This window comes from Nanorana parkeri, unplaced genomic scaffold (assembly GCF_000935625.1).
Source record: "Nanorana parkeri isolate BGI_ZX_2015 unplaced genomic scaffold, ASM93562v1 scaffold1309, whole genome shotgun sequence".
Classification (NCBI taxonomy): Eukaryota; Metazoa; Chordata; class Amphibia; order Anura; family Dicroglossidae; genus Nanorana; species Nanorana parkeri.
Window position 1 is genome coordinate 88,701 of NW_017307577.1, and position 17,046 is coordinate 105,746.

Consider the following 17,046-nt stretch of genomic DNA (forward strand, 5'->3'; position numbering starts at 1 on the left):
GTCTATCTCTCCCCCCTCCCCCACCCCTTCCCTGTTCCCCTGAAGAACACAATCCTCCTCTAGATAGCCTACGTTGAGCTGCACAATGCTGCTCCGCTGGCTCTCCCTGAATGTGCAGGTCCTCAACTCCCCTCAGGAGCGCACCAAAGCCTTTCGCTACCTCCGCAGCCATCATATTGACATGGCCTGCTTTCAAGAAACGAATTTCTCGACCTCCTGTGCCCCTAAATATTTCGATGCTTTCTTCCCATCCGTATATCAAGCCAATGCCTCTACGAAAACCCGCGGTGTCCTCATAGCCTTTCGTAAAACGGCAAACTTTGTTTGCACTAAGCAGGTAGCAGACCCAGAGGGCCGCTACCTTCTCCTGACGGGCAGACTCAACGATACTGATGTCACTGTTCTCACCTATTATGCGCCTAATGCTAACCCAATTCCTTTCCTCACTCACCTCTGCTCTTTGCTCGTTGCACATCAAATGGTACTCTCTTCCTGTGTGGTGATTCCAACCTGATTCTCCACGCACAACTAGATAAGTACCCCCCGGGTCCCACTGAACAGCGTCCTCATAGCCGTAGCTTTCAACAACTGCTCCTCCAACATAACCTTGTGGATGTGTGGCGGGACCATCACCCCATAGGAAGAGACTACACCTTTTACTCTAACCCTCATTGCTCCCACTCGCGTATCGATCATGCCTTTCTCCAACGGCGCTCCCTCTCACATTCTCCCTATACCCTGGTCTGATCATGATGTGGTGCTCATAGTATGCTCCTCTGTTCTTCGCACGCCCCCCTGAGGGTGAGGGTTGTATTCACACTCAGTCATTTCGAGCTCTGTGCTATTTGTTCCAGGGCGCTGATCTGTTACACCAATTAGAAACTACAGTATACTCCAAGATATTCTCAACATTGCCTACAATATACCTTATTGGCAAGGTGTGGGAACCTGCCAAACATCCATTAGGCATTGGCATTCTTATGAGCTATGCTCCTATTTGGGATAATGCTTGTTTATCTTAACTGTCTAAACTACAAGACTTTCAGACATGGAAAAAAGCAGGCATTCTTACCGTGTCTCAAGTCTGTCTTCAGTCATTTTAATATCTAGATCTTCTCTTTGCATAGCAGAGAAATTAGATATAAAACACCATGAAAAGTTCCTAGATATAGTTGGTAACTTATATGCATATATCAAAAAAAGATGCCACCTCAAAAGAAAACGTTGATAAAGAAGATACAAATCAACTAGTGTCATAATTTAAAGCAAATTAGCTTACTTTATTAAATATAACAAAAAAGAAAATACACCAAAAAAAATTGCATGCACGGCACCCCAAAAGGCAAACCTCTATTAAAAATTGTCAACGTTGTCAATTAAAACACTATAAAAACAATAGAAACATGCCCATGACTATTCCTCATATGCGCATTATACACAGATGATGGCCATCATTGCTAATCATTGCATAGTTTGAACAAAATCTGTTTGTGTATGTAGGGAGGATTTCTACCATTAATTAAATGCTGATGATGAATAGAGATCATGCAGGCAAATCCCCATGGGTAAAGGTGAATTCTATGATATAGAGAATTAAGATGTTTGTATACATGACAGGAAATCCCCCATTAAAGATGCAACCATAACAATACTTGACTGTCATGTAAGGAACATAATAAACTTCTAGGTAAGATCCTATATATATGCTCACTTCATTCATAGGAGTCAAATTCTTGCCTGGTCCGTATTGTATCCAAGAACAGTAATCTAGCCCACAGTCAAGGATTCAGTGGAATTTTTGTTACATTCGGTAACTGTAACATTGCTATGTGAATAGAGGGAGTTTAGTGTCAATAGATCAAACTGAGCTACTGCTTTTTCAGAGATCAAAGATGACAAATCTCCCATCGGTTACCGATACATATGACTAAAGGCACGAATAAACAGATAGTATTTTGCGGTTTCTCTTGTCGGAGAGGATACACTGTCCAGGCTCAGTGCAGCAGCATGTGTCCGTAAATAAATCGTAGATACAGATCTCCTGTAATATTCATAGTCTGAGTCGCTCTAGCAGTGGTCTTCATTTAGATAGCCATGCTCCTTGACGAAGCACCAAAGGAGGCGGGGCGTAACGCGTAAACGGGTCCGTGAACATCCCGATGTCATGACCGTCAACATGACAAAATCCCCTCCCCAATTTAAATAGGCTAAAAATCCCCTCCTCAATTATAAAGGTGCTGCAAAGTATAAAAGCAGTTAGAAAAACCAAGGCATTGGTGTGGATCTGATCACAATGACAGGTTGAATATTATCCGATAATAAAAACAGCAGATAATTGGGGAGGGGATTTTTAGCCTATTTCAATTGGGGAGGGGATTTTTAGCCTATTTAAACTGACTGGGCTCTGATTCAGGTAGACCTGTCATCCCTTGAGAACGTCCATGTGACGAAACGCGTCGGGGGCGGGCCTACCTTTACGTCATTGTTCCAGTCCTTTTTGCACTCAGATTGAGTGACTAGCCGGCTTTCCACATTGATTTTTAGGGAATTTTTATAGAGCGCTTGTTTGTCATTATTTTGGACCCATTAAAGTTGAACTTACTACGCTATGAGCGCATTTCTTGTGTTCTTTGTCCGGATGGATACCCAATAGAGGAGACCTAACAACAAAGATTGTAATCCCTTCACCTCGGAGAAGCAAGCGGGTTCTGTAGCCTGAGGCTTTCACCAAACGGGAGAAGAGGACATACATCTTCGGCCTCCATTGGATAAGAATAAAGGCTTTCGACCATCAGGGATCTGGTGAGTGCATTCCCTATAGGGGACCTGCCGGCTTTTTTTTTTCTATCGTTTTTTCGTTGGACACTTCATAATATTGGACATTTCTTTTGATTTTGATTTTTATTCTCATCCTTCTGGTTTTTTTTTTGTTTTGAAGATCGGAGAGCTTTAAGAACTTTGGGTGCATTTTTTATATTATAAGTGCATACTTCTACTTATTTTCGAAAGAAAACAACACAGACTGTTTTATATTGTGATATTTTTATTTTTCACATATATGACACATGTTTATTTATTTATTTAATATTTTTTTCACAATAATATTTTTTTCACATATATGACACATGTTCTTTGAAGATTTTTGTTTATTTATTTAATAAGGTTCATGTATGACACGCCTTTTATGACACCTGTTGACACATTTTATAACGTACTATAAGTTTTTACACAAATATTTATTATATATACACTGTTTCACGATTGCTTGACACGGAGGTGACACCATATGATCCCTACCGTCATCCAATTTCCTGAAGGGCATTTAGCGCTGTACACTTCATTACACCATTATTCTGTAGGCTTTTAGCCTGAGTTCAGCCTGAGTTTTTTCCTTTTTGGTTTTAGAAATTTTAGCTCCGGGGTCATATTAATATCAATTTTAATCCATCTTAATTTAGTTTTACTATTTCCATTAGCGCAAGTTAGTTTGGTTCACCAAATGTAAGACTAATCAAGGATTCTTATTACATCTGCTCTGGAGATGCCCAAAACTGGTTAGATACTGAGAAAAAGTTATATTTATCATCAATCTTGTTTTTAGTTCCACCCTGCTTAATACCCCTTCTACATGTGTTCTGGGATATTTTGATTCTGCTACCATAAGACGATTATTCTTCACTCGCCATCTCGATCCCTCTTTGTTGAAACGCATCAAGTCTGTATAATTAAGTACATTATTTGTTATATTAATGCAGTCAACTGTGTATGTTATTATTGTATATTTGATCGCAACAAACAAAATGGACACATGGCAATTTTTTTATATCAATAAAAAACAGAATTTTAGATACATATTGTCTTTCAGTTCTTGGCACCTGGAAAGCCCCAAGTAGTTATTTTATGTTTTTTGTAGTCTAATTAACCAGGGGTGTGGTGCCATGCTTCTGCATCTTCATGCCCCCTGCTTTATCATATCGTTATTGTTATAAATTCAGTTGTTCTTTGCTTGTGTTTTGGGTCACTGTCCATCTGTAAAATGAAGCGCTGTCCAATCAACTTGGCTGAATCTGAGCAGACAATATATCCTCCTATAACACTAGCGACCCAGTGCCGTTGGAAGCCATGCATGCCCATGCCATCAGACTGCCTTCACTGTGTTTTATAGATGATGTGGTATGCTTTGGATCATGAGCTGTTCCAAGCCTTCTCCATACTTTTTTCTTCCCATCATTCTGACACAGGTTAGTTTTATCTGTCCAAAGAATGCTATTCCGGAACCGGCTGGCTTTTTTAGATATTTTTTCAGCAAAGTATAATCTGGCCTTTCTATTCTTGAGGCTTATGAATGGTTTGCACCTCATTGTGAACCCTCTGTATTTGCGCTCGTGAAGTCTTCTTTTTATGCTAGACTTGAATAATGATATGCCTACCTCCTGGAGAGTGTTCTTCACTTTGCTGGAAGTTGTGAAAGGATTTTTCTTTACCATGAAAAGGATCCTATGATCATCCACCACTGTTTTCTTTTTTTGCAGCCTAAGGTTGACCTGTTTCACTTGCATTGGGAGCTCCAGTGAACGCTTTTTGTGGGTTCACAGCAACGGCGTTCAAAATGTTAATTCATTTTCATATTGACTGTTTGTAAAACACACTGCAAAATAGTGAAATCTGGAGAGGTTGCTCATAGCAACCAATCAGCTTCTATCAAGATAGAAGGCTAAAAGTGAAAAAAAAGGTTGTACTTTGTCCAACACACATGTTTTAGAATCACTGTTAAAATACTGTCTTTCCTGGGAGTTTGAATAGCAATTTAACAATGGTTTTTGAAGTCAGATAACATTCTAGCAACTGTTTGTGATTTTTACTCTTAGTACTAGCAGTAACTATATTATGAAATATAGGATTAATATGTCTCATCAAAGATATACACAAAAAAGATGCGTATATACAGTCATGTGAAAAAGAAAGTACACCCTCTTTTAATTCTATGGTATTGCATATCAGGCCATAGAAAAAAAATGTTTGGTCCCTAGCAGGTCTCAAAATTAGGTAAATACAACCTCAGATGAAAACATGACATATTACACTGTCATTATTTATTAATGTGTGAAAAACTAAGTACATCCTTACTGCTTCCATAGGAATTAAGAGGCTAAGTAGCAGCCAGGTGCTGCTAATCAAATGCCCTTGACTAATTGATCAGCAGCAAGTGTGACCACCTCTATAAAAGTCGAAGTTTTAGCAGTTTGCTGGTCTGGAGGATTCAGGTGTGTTAACATAATGCCAAGGAGGAAAAGACATCAGCAATGATACTAGAGAAGCAATTGTTGCTGCCCATCAATCTGTGAAAGGTTATAAAAGACAATTTCCAAACAATTTAAAAGTCCATCATTCCACAGCGAAGAAGAGTCAAAAGTGGAAAACTTTCAAGACAGTTGGCAATCTTCCCAGGAATGGACGTCGCAAATTAATTCCAAGTTCAGACAGTGCAATACACAGAGAAATTGCAACAAACCCAAGAGTTACAACTCAAACTCTACAAGCCTCAGTTAGTATGTTAAATGATACAGTACCATTACATTATGGTTTGTTTGGAAGGGTTCCTAGGAAAAATCATCTTCTCTCTAAAAAGAACATGGCAGTGCTGCTTAGGTTTGCAAAGTTGCATCTGAACAAACCACAACAGGACAATGATCACAATCATACCAGCAAATTTACAACAGAATGGCTGAAAAAGAAAAGAATCAAGATGTTGCAATGGCCCAGTCAAAGTCCAGACCTTAACCCAACTGAAATGCTGTGGCGGGACCATACGAGCTGTGCAATAACAAATGCCGACAAACTTCAATGAACTGAAGCAACACTGTAAAAAAGACAACGATGCGAGAGACTGATAGTCATATAGAAAATGATTACTTCAAGTTATTGCTCCTAATGGTGGTTCTACAAACGTGATTGAATCTTAGTTATTCACACATGGCTTCTTCACTTTGGCTTTATGTTTGTAAAATAAATAATGACACGTTGTAATATGTCATGCGTTGTTGTTCATCCGAGGTTGTATATTTACCTAATTTTAAGACCTGCTAAGGACCAGAGGATTTTTATGTCCCGATACTTTTTTGTACTTAAGCCATTTCCCCCAAATCTTATGATATTTATCCAGCATGCCCCGATGTTGAAATGTGACCCTTTCAAAAGCTACCCGTCTATCTAGCTCTTTTATCCATTCACCCTTAGTATGAGGAAGCCCTGAGGTCCATTGAAGAGCAAGAATCCGGCAAGCTATAAAAAGTGCTTTGATTATGGCCATTCTCGTATAAGAATCCATATCTGAGGATTCACACACACTCAGAATACAGACCAAAGGACTATTAGCAACCTGAACTTCATACATATAATTATTTGTCTCCACAATTTCAACCCAACATCTTTTCAATTTTGGGCATCTCCAAAACAGATGTATTAAACTTGGTTCTAGGACACATTTTGGGCATCTAGAGTCTTCTCTAAAACCTAAAAAAAAACTGCATTAACCTATGTGAAGGAGATATTGAGATCAACTGTACTGATGATAGCGTTAGAATCCCAAGCTTGTTGTTAAGCACCAAAACCACATGTAAAACAATAAACCATTTCCCCCATAACACTTGATCAATCTGCACAATTTTTCTATTAACCGTATACTAGGTACAGAAGAAAACACCTTTGAATATAATGTCACTTCCAAAGACATAAGGGGATTTTTACCTTTAAACAGGAACTTGAAAATACCATATACCCTCTAATAAATGTTCCTTGTGTCCCAATCCCACTAAAAGTTGTGACGCACAGAAATATATCCACGGATTGGGAAGCGCTAGTCCCCCTTGCCCCTTTGGATGCTGTAACGTTTCCAATTTTAAACATGATTGTTTTTTTCCAAATCAAATCTCATAAGATTGTATTCATCCTCCTAAATAGGTATTGCGGGATCCAATAGGGGGAATTGTATAGTACATTCGAAACCTGGGGCATCCATATCATCTTAATAAAATCGGTCCTACCCGCCACTGATTAGAGTTTTCACTATACTTCACATTGTTCCTGAAACCTCTGAAGAATGGTATTATTTTATCTTCTTCCTTACCTCACCTAAATCCTGCTATGTTAGGGGATCTCCTTATTAAGATAGCCAACGGCTCTATAGCCAGAGCAAATAGTAGGGGTGACAGTGGACAGCCCTGTCTAGTTCCCCTGGATAGTTGGAAAACCGAGGAGGAAAGTTATTCACCCGAACTTTCGCTGATGGACTAGCATAGCAACAGTTCGATATACGAGATAAACTGGGGGCCAAACCCAAAAGCGGTAAGTATCGCCCATAAGTAATCCCATTCTACACTATTAAAGGCTTTAGCTATATGTTGTCAGATGTTGCCCCTGGCAACAGTGTTTCTACTGAACTCAGAGTTGTCTATTTCAATACAGTAAAAGCCCCCCCAAAAAATAGCAAATAAATAATTTTTACGTGTTGTTTGAATGCCTTTCTTATCTGGCCATTTGGATCTATCCATAGCTTGGCATAGCGTCGTATGCTGTACACTTCTTCAATGTCTGGATTTATAACTTTTGTGATCACTTCATTGAGCTTTGAATGGGGAATCGTTTCATAGGCTCCCTTCACATCTGTCTAAAATAAGAGCAAACAGCATATTTTCAGACTGGCACTACATTAAAACAAACATTCTATAAAAGATTCAAAAACGAAAAAAAGACACATTTGCATAGTTACATGTAATGGTTTGAGATATTTCAGAGGATTATGAAAACGTTTAAAAAATGCAATACATTAAATGTAGTACATACCTTTACAAAGTAAAATTTGGCCCTTTCTGCATTTGGTGCTTGGTTACCAAGAACAAAATGTTTCCACTTCTTGTAAATTTCATCCAAACCAAACACAGAGGAGCCCATGATTTCTGGAGACTTACTTATCTCAAAGTTAAGAACACCAAATAAATTTTTAACTTGACTGTTGAAATGACGTATCTAAAACAAATAGTTAAATATATCGTTAGAAAACATAAAATTTTTATGAAAAAGTCAAAATGATTTCATTAAGAAATCCAAAAAGTCTTCTTTCCTTGTTTACAGATACAACATCTGTTTGAAAATTGAACTGCTGACCTACCGACCTACTGCAAAACATGTAACAAAGAGACCCTGGCTTTTCAGATTTGACAAAAAAAAAATATATATATTTTTTTTTTTTTACCCGGACATGTTTTTCCATATTTTCTGACTTTTTTTTTTCAAAATGATTCTTCAATGCTAAGGCATTTCATGAACCTGGGAGGTAAATGTATGTTTGTTCAGCAATAACTTTAACAGCGCTGCATAGCAAAACTATTTATTTTTTGCTTGGCATGTATAGGGTCTTCATTTGTTTTTCAAAATACCATACACGGCTGCTGCAGCAGCTGTGTTCTTGTTTTAACCACTTCTACGGGCCACTGTCTATAGACGTATTGTGGCCCCGAATCGCACGGTACAAAAGATCTGTCGTCTGTACAGATGCCGGATCGGTTGTACATTAACAGCAATCGTCTGCTGTTAAAAACGATACTAAGAACACGGCTGCTGCAGCAGCTGTGTTCTTGTTTTAACCAATTAATTGCTATCACATAGAGGGGCTTACAATCCCCCCATGTGATAGCAGATTAGTGGTGACAGGTACCCTTTTAAGGTGATACTGGGGGTCCAAAAGACCCCTAGTATCACCTTTACACTTGAAATAAGCTATTGAAGTGCAGATTGAACTTCAATAGCTTATTGCTGGGCATCGCTCCTAGTCCCATAGTACGTGGAGGGGATCGGTAAACAGAGGTTCGCTGATCTCCTCCCCAGCTCCCCCACCCCCCGACACCAGAGAAGCCGGTCACGGGCCCGTAGGAGGGGAAACGGAGTGCGGGAACCACAGTGGGGGTGTTTACCGGCCTGTAGAAATGATCTGAGCCGGCAGAATTGCTCCTACTGTAAAGCTGACAAGTTTACACAGAGTCGAGTCTGTTTAAACGTCCCCGATGCCAGTGACTTACACTGGTCATGAATGGGGTTAATAAACAGGTTTTTTGTAAATTTAAATGAGTGAATTTAGCTAATCTTTAATGCTAAAATAATAATACTTTCCTGTTGTGTTATCATATCCGTCCAAAAGATATTTTCTTTCAAGTAAGATACTGATAGTGGTAATCCTGCTAACTTTTTTCCTAAGGTATTATCTCTTTATCCAATGGTTTCCTCCAACCGGCAGTGCCGTAGGGGAACATGGAGCCGGCTTCCCAGGCAATCAGTAAGTCGGGCGGCGAGTATTGACCCACCTTCCAGCTTCCTGATTGGCCGGGAAGCCAGCTCCATGCTGATTGGCTGAGAAGCCGGCTTCCTGGCTAATCAGCATCGAGGCGGCCAAACAGTGATCAGTGTCACATGGTTTACAAAAAAACAACAAAAAGTGTATTGTTAAAGTGGACCTTTACCCCCTTTGACTAAAAATCGCATCAGCATACAGCTCTGTATGCGGATATGAAATCCTCTTACATTTATTAGCTAAAAAAAACATTTTTATTTTACTTACAATTTCTTTTTTTCCCCATTTCCTGGTCCCCTTTGGCACAAATGATGTAATTGTGTCCAAGCATTGCATCCTGCAAAGGTTATATCAGCAGTGCATTGCTGGGATATCTCATGAAATCTCAGGGAAAGGCAATTTCCTCCCCTGAGATGATGTGCATGGTCACATGTCCTAGTCACATGTGCCAGATTTCCAGGAAGTAAAGGGAGATCTAGTTACCTGCCCGTATGTTAAAATGGCCACTGTGAGGAGACTGGGGAAGAAACGAAAAATAAGGTACGCAAAAAACAAAAATCTGACAATTATCTAGAAGTATCTGCCTGTAGATTGTCATTACTAAAGATTTATAAAGGTGCCTTTGTTGTTATTTTGAAGATATGGGTAAAGTTCCTGTTTAAAAGAAGAAATGGAAATAGTATGACAAAGCAACACTTTTCAATGAGATATACATATCTCAATGAAAGTGTTGCTTTCTCATACCATTACAGAATACCTATTATTAAATGCTATTTCAATGCTATTTAACAAATAAATAGCACGGACCATTACCACAGATATCATGGATAACGAACCTTCAAAAAGCGATAGAAATTACTAGGGATGTCCCGATACCGATGCTAGCATCGGAATCGGGACCGATGCAAGGCATTTTCACAAGTGCTTGCGCATCGGTGTTGAATTTGTATCGCCCGACGTCCGGGACATATAGGGCGCCGGGAAAGCGAGAGCAGGGGGTGTGGAGCGGTGACGGCGGGGGGCGGTGACAGAGCAGGGGGCGTGGAGTGGTGAGAGGCTGTCACCTCCCTCAGCCTCTGTTCCCGGCCGCTGCTCGTTCTTGTCACAGGAGTTCTAGCACAGTGCTGTGTTGGAGGTGACAGGGTCAATAAAGAGTACCTGTCACCTCCAAATGCTATCACACAGGGGTTTGTTATCCCCTGTGTGATAGCAATAAAGTTAAATGAAAATATTAATAAAGTAAAAAATAACTAATTAAAAATGTAACTAAATAAAAATGTAAAAAAATTAAAAAAGGCGATAAAGTTAAAATAATAAAATAAATGGAAATAAAAATTTTTTACAAAGTAAATAAAAATTGAAAAAATGAAAACCAGCCCCGCTGCCCCATCATCTGCATGTGCATAAACGTTTGTCAGAATAAAACTGTATGCACAATTTTTTGTAAATCGCACCACACTGGAACGCACGGCTTTGCAGTACCACAAGTTCCAGCGCGGGCAATCGCACTGCGGGCGGATAATGCGTTTGGGGTGTCATTGAAATTAATGGCATTTGATTTATTAATAATAATGAATAATGCTGCATGTTGCAACTACTTCACAATAGATAGGAACATGCGATTAGGTGCTTTTATATGCGTTTTTAATGGTTTTCTAAATGCATATAATTGCATCTTATGATTCCCAATGCATCCATTCACACCTTGCGTTTTAGATGCAGTCAGTTTAGCTATGTTTAGGAAAAATAGAAGTCAGGTGCGTCCAGGAAACAATTTTAGATTCTAAATGCCTCTAAAAGACACCAAACCGCATGTACACACATGTAAACACAAGAAATGTCTATTTGCTGAAATCTCATTGGCTACTTCAGTAGACAAAGGACAGATGCATCGAAAAGCATATGCACATAATCGCGCTAGAGTGCGTGACATGTTAAGCATTTAGAAGCATTAAAAAAAGCATCCAGCCTGACAGATCTTTGCATAAAAACGCATAAAAACGCAAGCAGACAGTGTAAACAAGGCCTTGAAGAAAGACAGACGAAAAAGGGAGAAAAAAAGCGTATATCTGGCGCTAGGGCTGCATTTTCATAATCGATTAGTTGGTCGATTGTTTTTTCGATTAAAAAAAAAATAAAAAAATACCATCTTTTAATTTCTTTTTTTTAATTCTTTATTTATAAACAGAGAGGTGAGATACAGAGAGTACAATCAAAATGGATGGGCCACAAGGCCGCGGAACAGTTCAAATGTAGAAACCTGACAGTAGCATTCATGACAGTAAATAGCAAAGAAAACATTAATAAAAACCGGTGGAAGCTTTTAAAGCATTGCTAACGCATGTTTAGAATACAGTATATGTACATTCTGCCAATTCAGGTTTTAATCAAGCTCTCTTCATCTCATCCCCTAAGGAATTTTGTATTTTTATAACAGGAGGGAAACATCCCCATTCGGCGGACTGTATGGTCCAGCCCACTGACGTGGATGGCCAGCACCATTCCAGCCCACTCTGGAGGCGTAGACATATATGAACAAAATAACACAACACAGAGCAGTACAAAGAACGTGAAACACAGAACACATAAGGTTAGAAGGGGAAAAAATTCCCAGGTGTCGGTCAATTCCAGGTCATCCGGCCTGGATTACTCCTAGTCGTAGCAAAGCGGAATAAAAGGGTCCCTAATTGGGAGCTATCCCATCTCGTGCCTCAGCCCCGGCACTCATTCCGGAAGTCTGCCGAATCCCTGAACACGTACCACGCACTACATGTAGCAAAAAAATTGGCCTGCGTCCCATTCAGGGAGGAGGTCAGGTCCTCCATCAGCTTAATCTCCTCCACTCGTCTAGCCCACATCTCTGCCGATGGCTGTTCGGCCTTCTTCCATAAGGCCGGAATGCAGGCCCTTGCTGCATTCAGCAGGTGGATCAGTAATGAGCGTCGGTATTGTTTATGTGAAAGGGGAGCCAAGTGGATGAGATACATCGAGGGTGTGAACGGCAGCGAGAGGCCCGTGATTTTACCAATCAGTGTGGCGATCTTGAGCCAGAAAGGTCTGACCTTCGAGCATGACCAAAACATATGTAATATCGAGCCTGGCTCATCCCCACATCGCCAACAAATTTCAGACACAGATGGGTACATAACGTGGAGGGTCGTGGGTACTCTATACCGGTGCTCCCCAACCTTTTTATCGCCGTACATCTGGGCAACTTGTTTCCAGCGATCTGCGTCTCTGAAATGATATAATCTAGTCAACCCTGATGTCTCTAGGGCTTTGGCCAATGGATTATGTAGACCCGGAGGGAAGTGCGGGCTCCCCACTACTGGCGTCATGGGTGACGGTAATGGAGATATTCCTGGGGCTGGGAATACCTTGAACACTACTAGCATCGTGGCTCGCACCAGTGGGTTCGTCTAAGTGGTAACTTCGGGGCAATCCATGGGATGCCATGCAACGGCCATGGGCAGTCTTCCTGTTCCAAGATCACCCATAGTTTCTGGTTCGCATTACAACACCAGTCCATAACGACCGATAGGTGGGACGCTCTATAGTAAAGAGCAGGGTCTGGGAAGCTCAATCCCCCCGCTGTTCGAGGTCTGGAGAGTATCTGATGGCGGAGCCGCTCCCGCTTGTTTGCCCACAGAAAGGCTAAGAAGTGTGATCGCATTTGTCTAAGGTAAGTAGTCGGGACTGTAATGGGTAACATCTGAAAGAGATAGAGTAATCTGGGTAGAATCGTCATTTTTAAAATGCTATTGCGACCCATCCACGTAAAAGTGGAGCGGTCCCAGGACTTCAGATCCGAAATGATACGTTTCTGAATGGGGATGAAGTTCAAAGCAAAAGTGTCTTTAGTGTCTGCTGGGATATACACCCCTAGATATTTAATGACGCCCATTTAAACTGGAAGGACGTTCGGAGACTGCAGATCCGCATGGTAGGGATTGAGATGTTAAGTGCCTCAGATTTACTGAGGTTCAGCATGAAATTCGAGAGCCGTCCGTATGTCTCTAATGCTTGCAAAATATTGGGAAGTGACGTTTCTGGGCTCGACACATAAAGTAGAAGATCATCTGCATATGCAGCAACTTTATGGTGTCTGTCTCTGGTCTCAAGGCCTCTGATATCCGTCGATCCCTGAATCGTTCGGAGGAGTGGCTTCAAGGTAAGAAGGAATATAAGGGGCGACAGCGGGCAACCCTGGCGAGTGCCATTCGAAATGTCAAATGGCTCCGACAGGACCCCATTCACTCTAACCACTGCTGTAGGATTCGAATATAACGAACCTATCCATTGCCTCGTGTTTTTCCCCAAGCCTACATACCTTAGCGTCTCCCGCAAGAACGCCCAGTATACCCTGTCAAACGCCTTCTCCGCGTCCAATGACAGCAGGAGAAGAGGTTTAGATATGGACCATACTAGGTGGATCGCCGTCAGGGTCCTGATGGTGTTGTCTCTGGCCTCTCGGCCCGGGACAAACCCAACTTTGTTGCGGTCCACGAGCTCACCCAGAAAGAGACAAGAGGCAGAGCTGCGTGTTGTAGGAGGAAAAAGTCTATCCTCGAGTAAGACTGATGTGGGGCCGAGTAATGAGCGTAATCTCTGCCCGTAGGGTCACTAATGCGCCACGGGTCAATCAACTGAAGGTCGAACATAGACCGGTTGACCCGTCGTCGTTGTGCATATGTAATACGGGACAGTCCCCTGGAAGAGTCCATGGATGGATCCAGCACCATATTAAAGTCACCACCTATAACCCATAAGCCTTCTGCAAATGTCAGGAGTTGTAGCCAGACAGAGTTTAAAAAGGTCACCTGTCCGGAATTTGGGGCATAAACCGCTACCAGAGTCACCCTATGACCATGGAGGTCACCTTTAAGGAGCAACAAACGTCCCTCCAGGTCCGCATAGTGGTCAACGTAAGTCCAGGGGGCCGAGTTCGTCAGAAGTATGCTAACCCCTTTAGATTTGGAGTCCGGGGACGGGGCGTGGTATGCCGTGGGGTATCGATTATTACCCAGTCTGGGAATGTGGTCTTTCTTAAAGTTGGGTCTCTTGTATAAACGCTACATGGGTGCGTGAGCGCCACAGTTCGTTCAACAGGCATGATCTCTTTTCTGGAACATTAAGGCCCCGCACGTTGAACGAAGTGATTCTAAGTTCAGGCATTTAGGAATGTAAAGTGCAGCCAGACTAATAGGCAAGTGATCTAGTACTACACCTCGTATCCCCTGTCCGCTAGTCGTAGCCCGAAGGATCCAAGGATGGACCGCAGACCCGGCCGACGATACACCAGGAATACATGCAGACCGACACCTGGAAGAGAGATTGGGGGAGAGACAAACAAGGAGTACAAGCACACAGAGCTGAGACTGTGTCTGACCACCGTGTGGGAAAAATTCACAAACACAAAACAAGAGTGTTCCTACGGAATATCTCCGGTAAGGAGATGTTCCTACGGAATATCTCCGGTAAGGAGAGGATACACTCACAGCGGGGGAGTAGTTTGGACACAGCGACGGGGAGAGATGCAGTCCAGGGTGGGTATGGCTTGACAGCATACGCTCAGCCCCCCGCTATGTGCAAATAGTGGTCTGCCCCATCAAGAAGTCCACCCGATCCACATCATGACTAAGTTCCGGGAGTTTGGAAGGGGGGATGAGATTAAACTAAAAAACATTCGAGGCTTATAAACATTAAACCTTCTTTAAAAGCCCTCTAACAATTAAACACGATGAGGTGTAGAATACCAGCATAAAAAAAACAATATTGTATAGGTTAACAGAGATATCATTACTACCAGGTAAGTGCTGATCCGGCAGTCCTGGTGCCGATCACGGCCACCCAGCCAAACCCCTTGGCACCACCAACCCGCCATTTGGCGCAACCCTTTCCGCCAAAACCTTGGCAAGCAATAATATGCTTCAACGGAAGCAAGTGGGTAACTGTGGGTACTTGCCCAAAGTGCCATGTTGAGGAGGTTCCTCTGTAGGGAAGGCACACATGGTTGCAGCATTAAGGCATGTACCTCGGGCATCAACAGTAAGATCCTCCCAATGAGGTCGCAGGAGAGGGGTATGGTCAAATCAGGGTGACATCAAGAAGACGGCCATATCGGAGGATTGGCCGGTTAGCGTATCAGTTCAAGTCTCCGGCTCCATGGGTTGGGCCCGCTGAGAAGGACAAGTATTAGATTTCTGACGACTCCTACGACGTCCCAGGGATCTTGATGGTCTGATGGACGGAGATTAGAATCCAGGAAGGGTACTTTCAGGAAATCCGGTAACGATAGATCCTCACATTCCAGAAAAGTGGCCAAGTCCGGGACCTGGCGAGGGTAGGCTAGTCTGAAGAAATGGTCTCCTCTGCCGATCAGGAGCGAAAACGGGAATTCCCATCGGTACATAATCCCTTTGGTTTGTAGCAGGTCAGTAAGGGGTTTTAAGAGACGTCTGCGTTACAGGGTCTGGGGGCATACGTCAGGCAGAATAAGGATGTCAGTCCCATCAATGTCTACCGACCCTGTCTCCAGGCTCTACGCAATATCTCCTCCTAGATGTTGAAATAGTGTACCCGACACAGTACGTCCCTGGTTCTGTTAACATCAGCCCCAATAGGGCCCAAGGCTCTATGAACCCGATCCAATTCGATGTGTTCTGTGGGGGCTCTGTCTAGCAGGGAGTTGAAGATAGCCGTGACCGCCGCTCTGAGATCGGGGCCCTGTTGCCTCTGGGAGCCCCCGCAGCCGCAGGTTGTTACGGCGGTTGTGGTTCTCTAAGTCCTCCTGCATCAGCTGCATCTGTGTCATATGGGACTGCTGGCGCAGCATAGATGCTTCTAATTGTGTCACCTTACTTGACAGTGCTCGATCCGAGTCCTCTAGTGTCTCTAGTCTCCGGTCATGTTGTTCTACCCCCGCTCTCACCGCTGCCAGGTCCGATCTAAGTGCAGATGCTAGGTGGTCAATCATACCCTGTATGTCCGCCCCGAGTCGGGAGTGCCGCCAGGATAGACCGGAGCTCCGGATCGGAACCTAGGCCCCAGCAGCCGCGCGGGGAGGAGGATGACAGCGCGCGTGGAGATGGCTTAATCGATCCCGATGTAGGTGAGGGGAAAATCGGGGAGTTCGTGGGCAGCGGCAGTGTTGCCTCATCAGAGGTGATATGTGTTGGAGGGGTTTGGGGCCTTCTCGTCGGGACCAGACACACTGGTGTCCCCGTCCGCTCGCGTCTCGTAGGCCCCATGTCCTGCGGCGATACATATGCCTCCATCCGGGACTGTTTTTGCGATCGTACCGGAGCACGGGGTGTCTGCCACTTCCTCCCAGTACGTTTCATGGGGCGATGGGACGGATAACTTGTAGATCTACTGAAAAAATCAGCCTGGGTCTGCAGAGCTCTTGCCATGTCCAGGTCACGCCCCCCCATCTTTTCATTTTAAATTAAATACATAAATGGAGTGTTAAAAAGTTTACTTCAGAATAAATCGGCACGCACATTTTGGCAATTGTACAGCACTGGAACGCATGGCATTGCAGCACCACACGTTCCAGTGCGGGCGATCACACTGTGGGGGGTATGCGTTTGGGGTGCCATTGAAATGAATGGCACCACAACCCACATCCCGCAGTAGAATTTGTCAGATCGAAACCAAAAATGACCTTTCACCTTTTAAAAAAAAAAATTCTAATAATTTTA

General features: G+C 42.8%; 1 protein-coding gene across 1 annotated transcript in view; it reads right to left on the reverse strand.

Annotated features, from left to right (window-relative positions):
• Positions 1-17,046, reverse strand: part of TERT (telomerase reverse transcriptase) — a 127,147-nt gene that overhangs the window by 57,614 nt on the left and 52,487 nt on the right. The window contains exons 6-7 of the mRNA XM_018569233.1: positions 7,843-8,025; positions 7,505-7,666 (exon numbers count right to left, since the gene is read on the reverse strand). Coding sequence (XP_018424735.1) covers positions 7,505-7,666; positions 7,843-8,025 — 345 coding nt within the window. The remainder of the gene's footprint in view (positions 1-7,504; positions 7,667-7,842; positions 8,026-17,046) is intronic.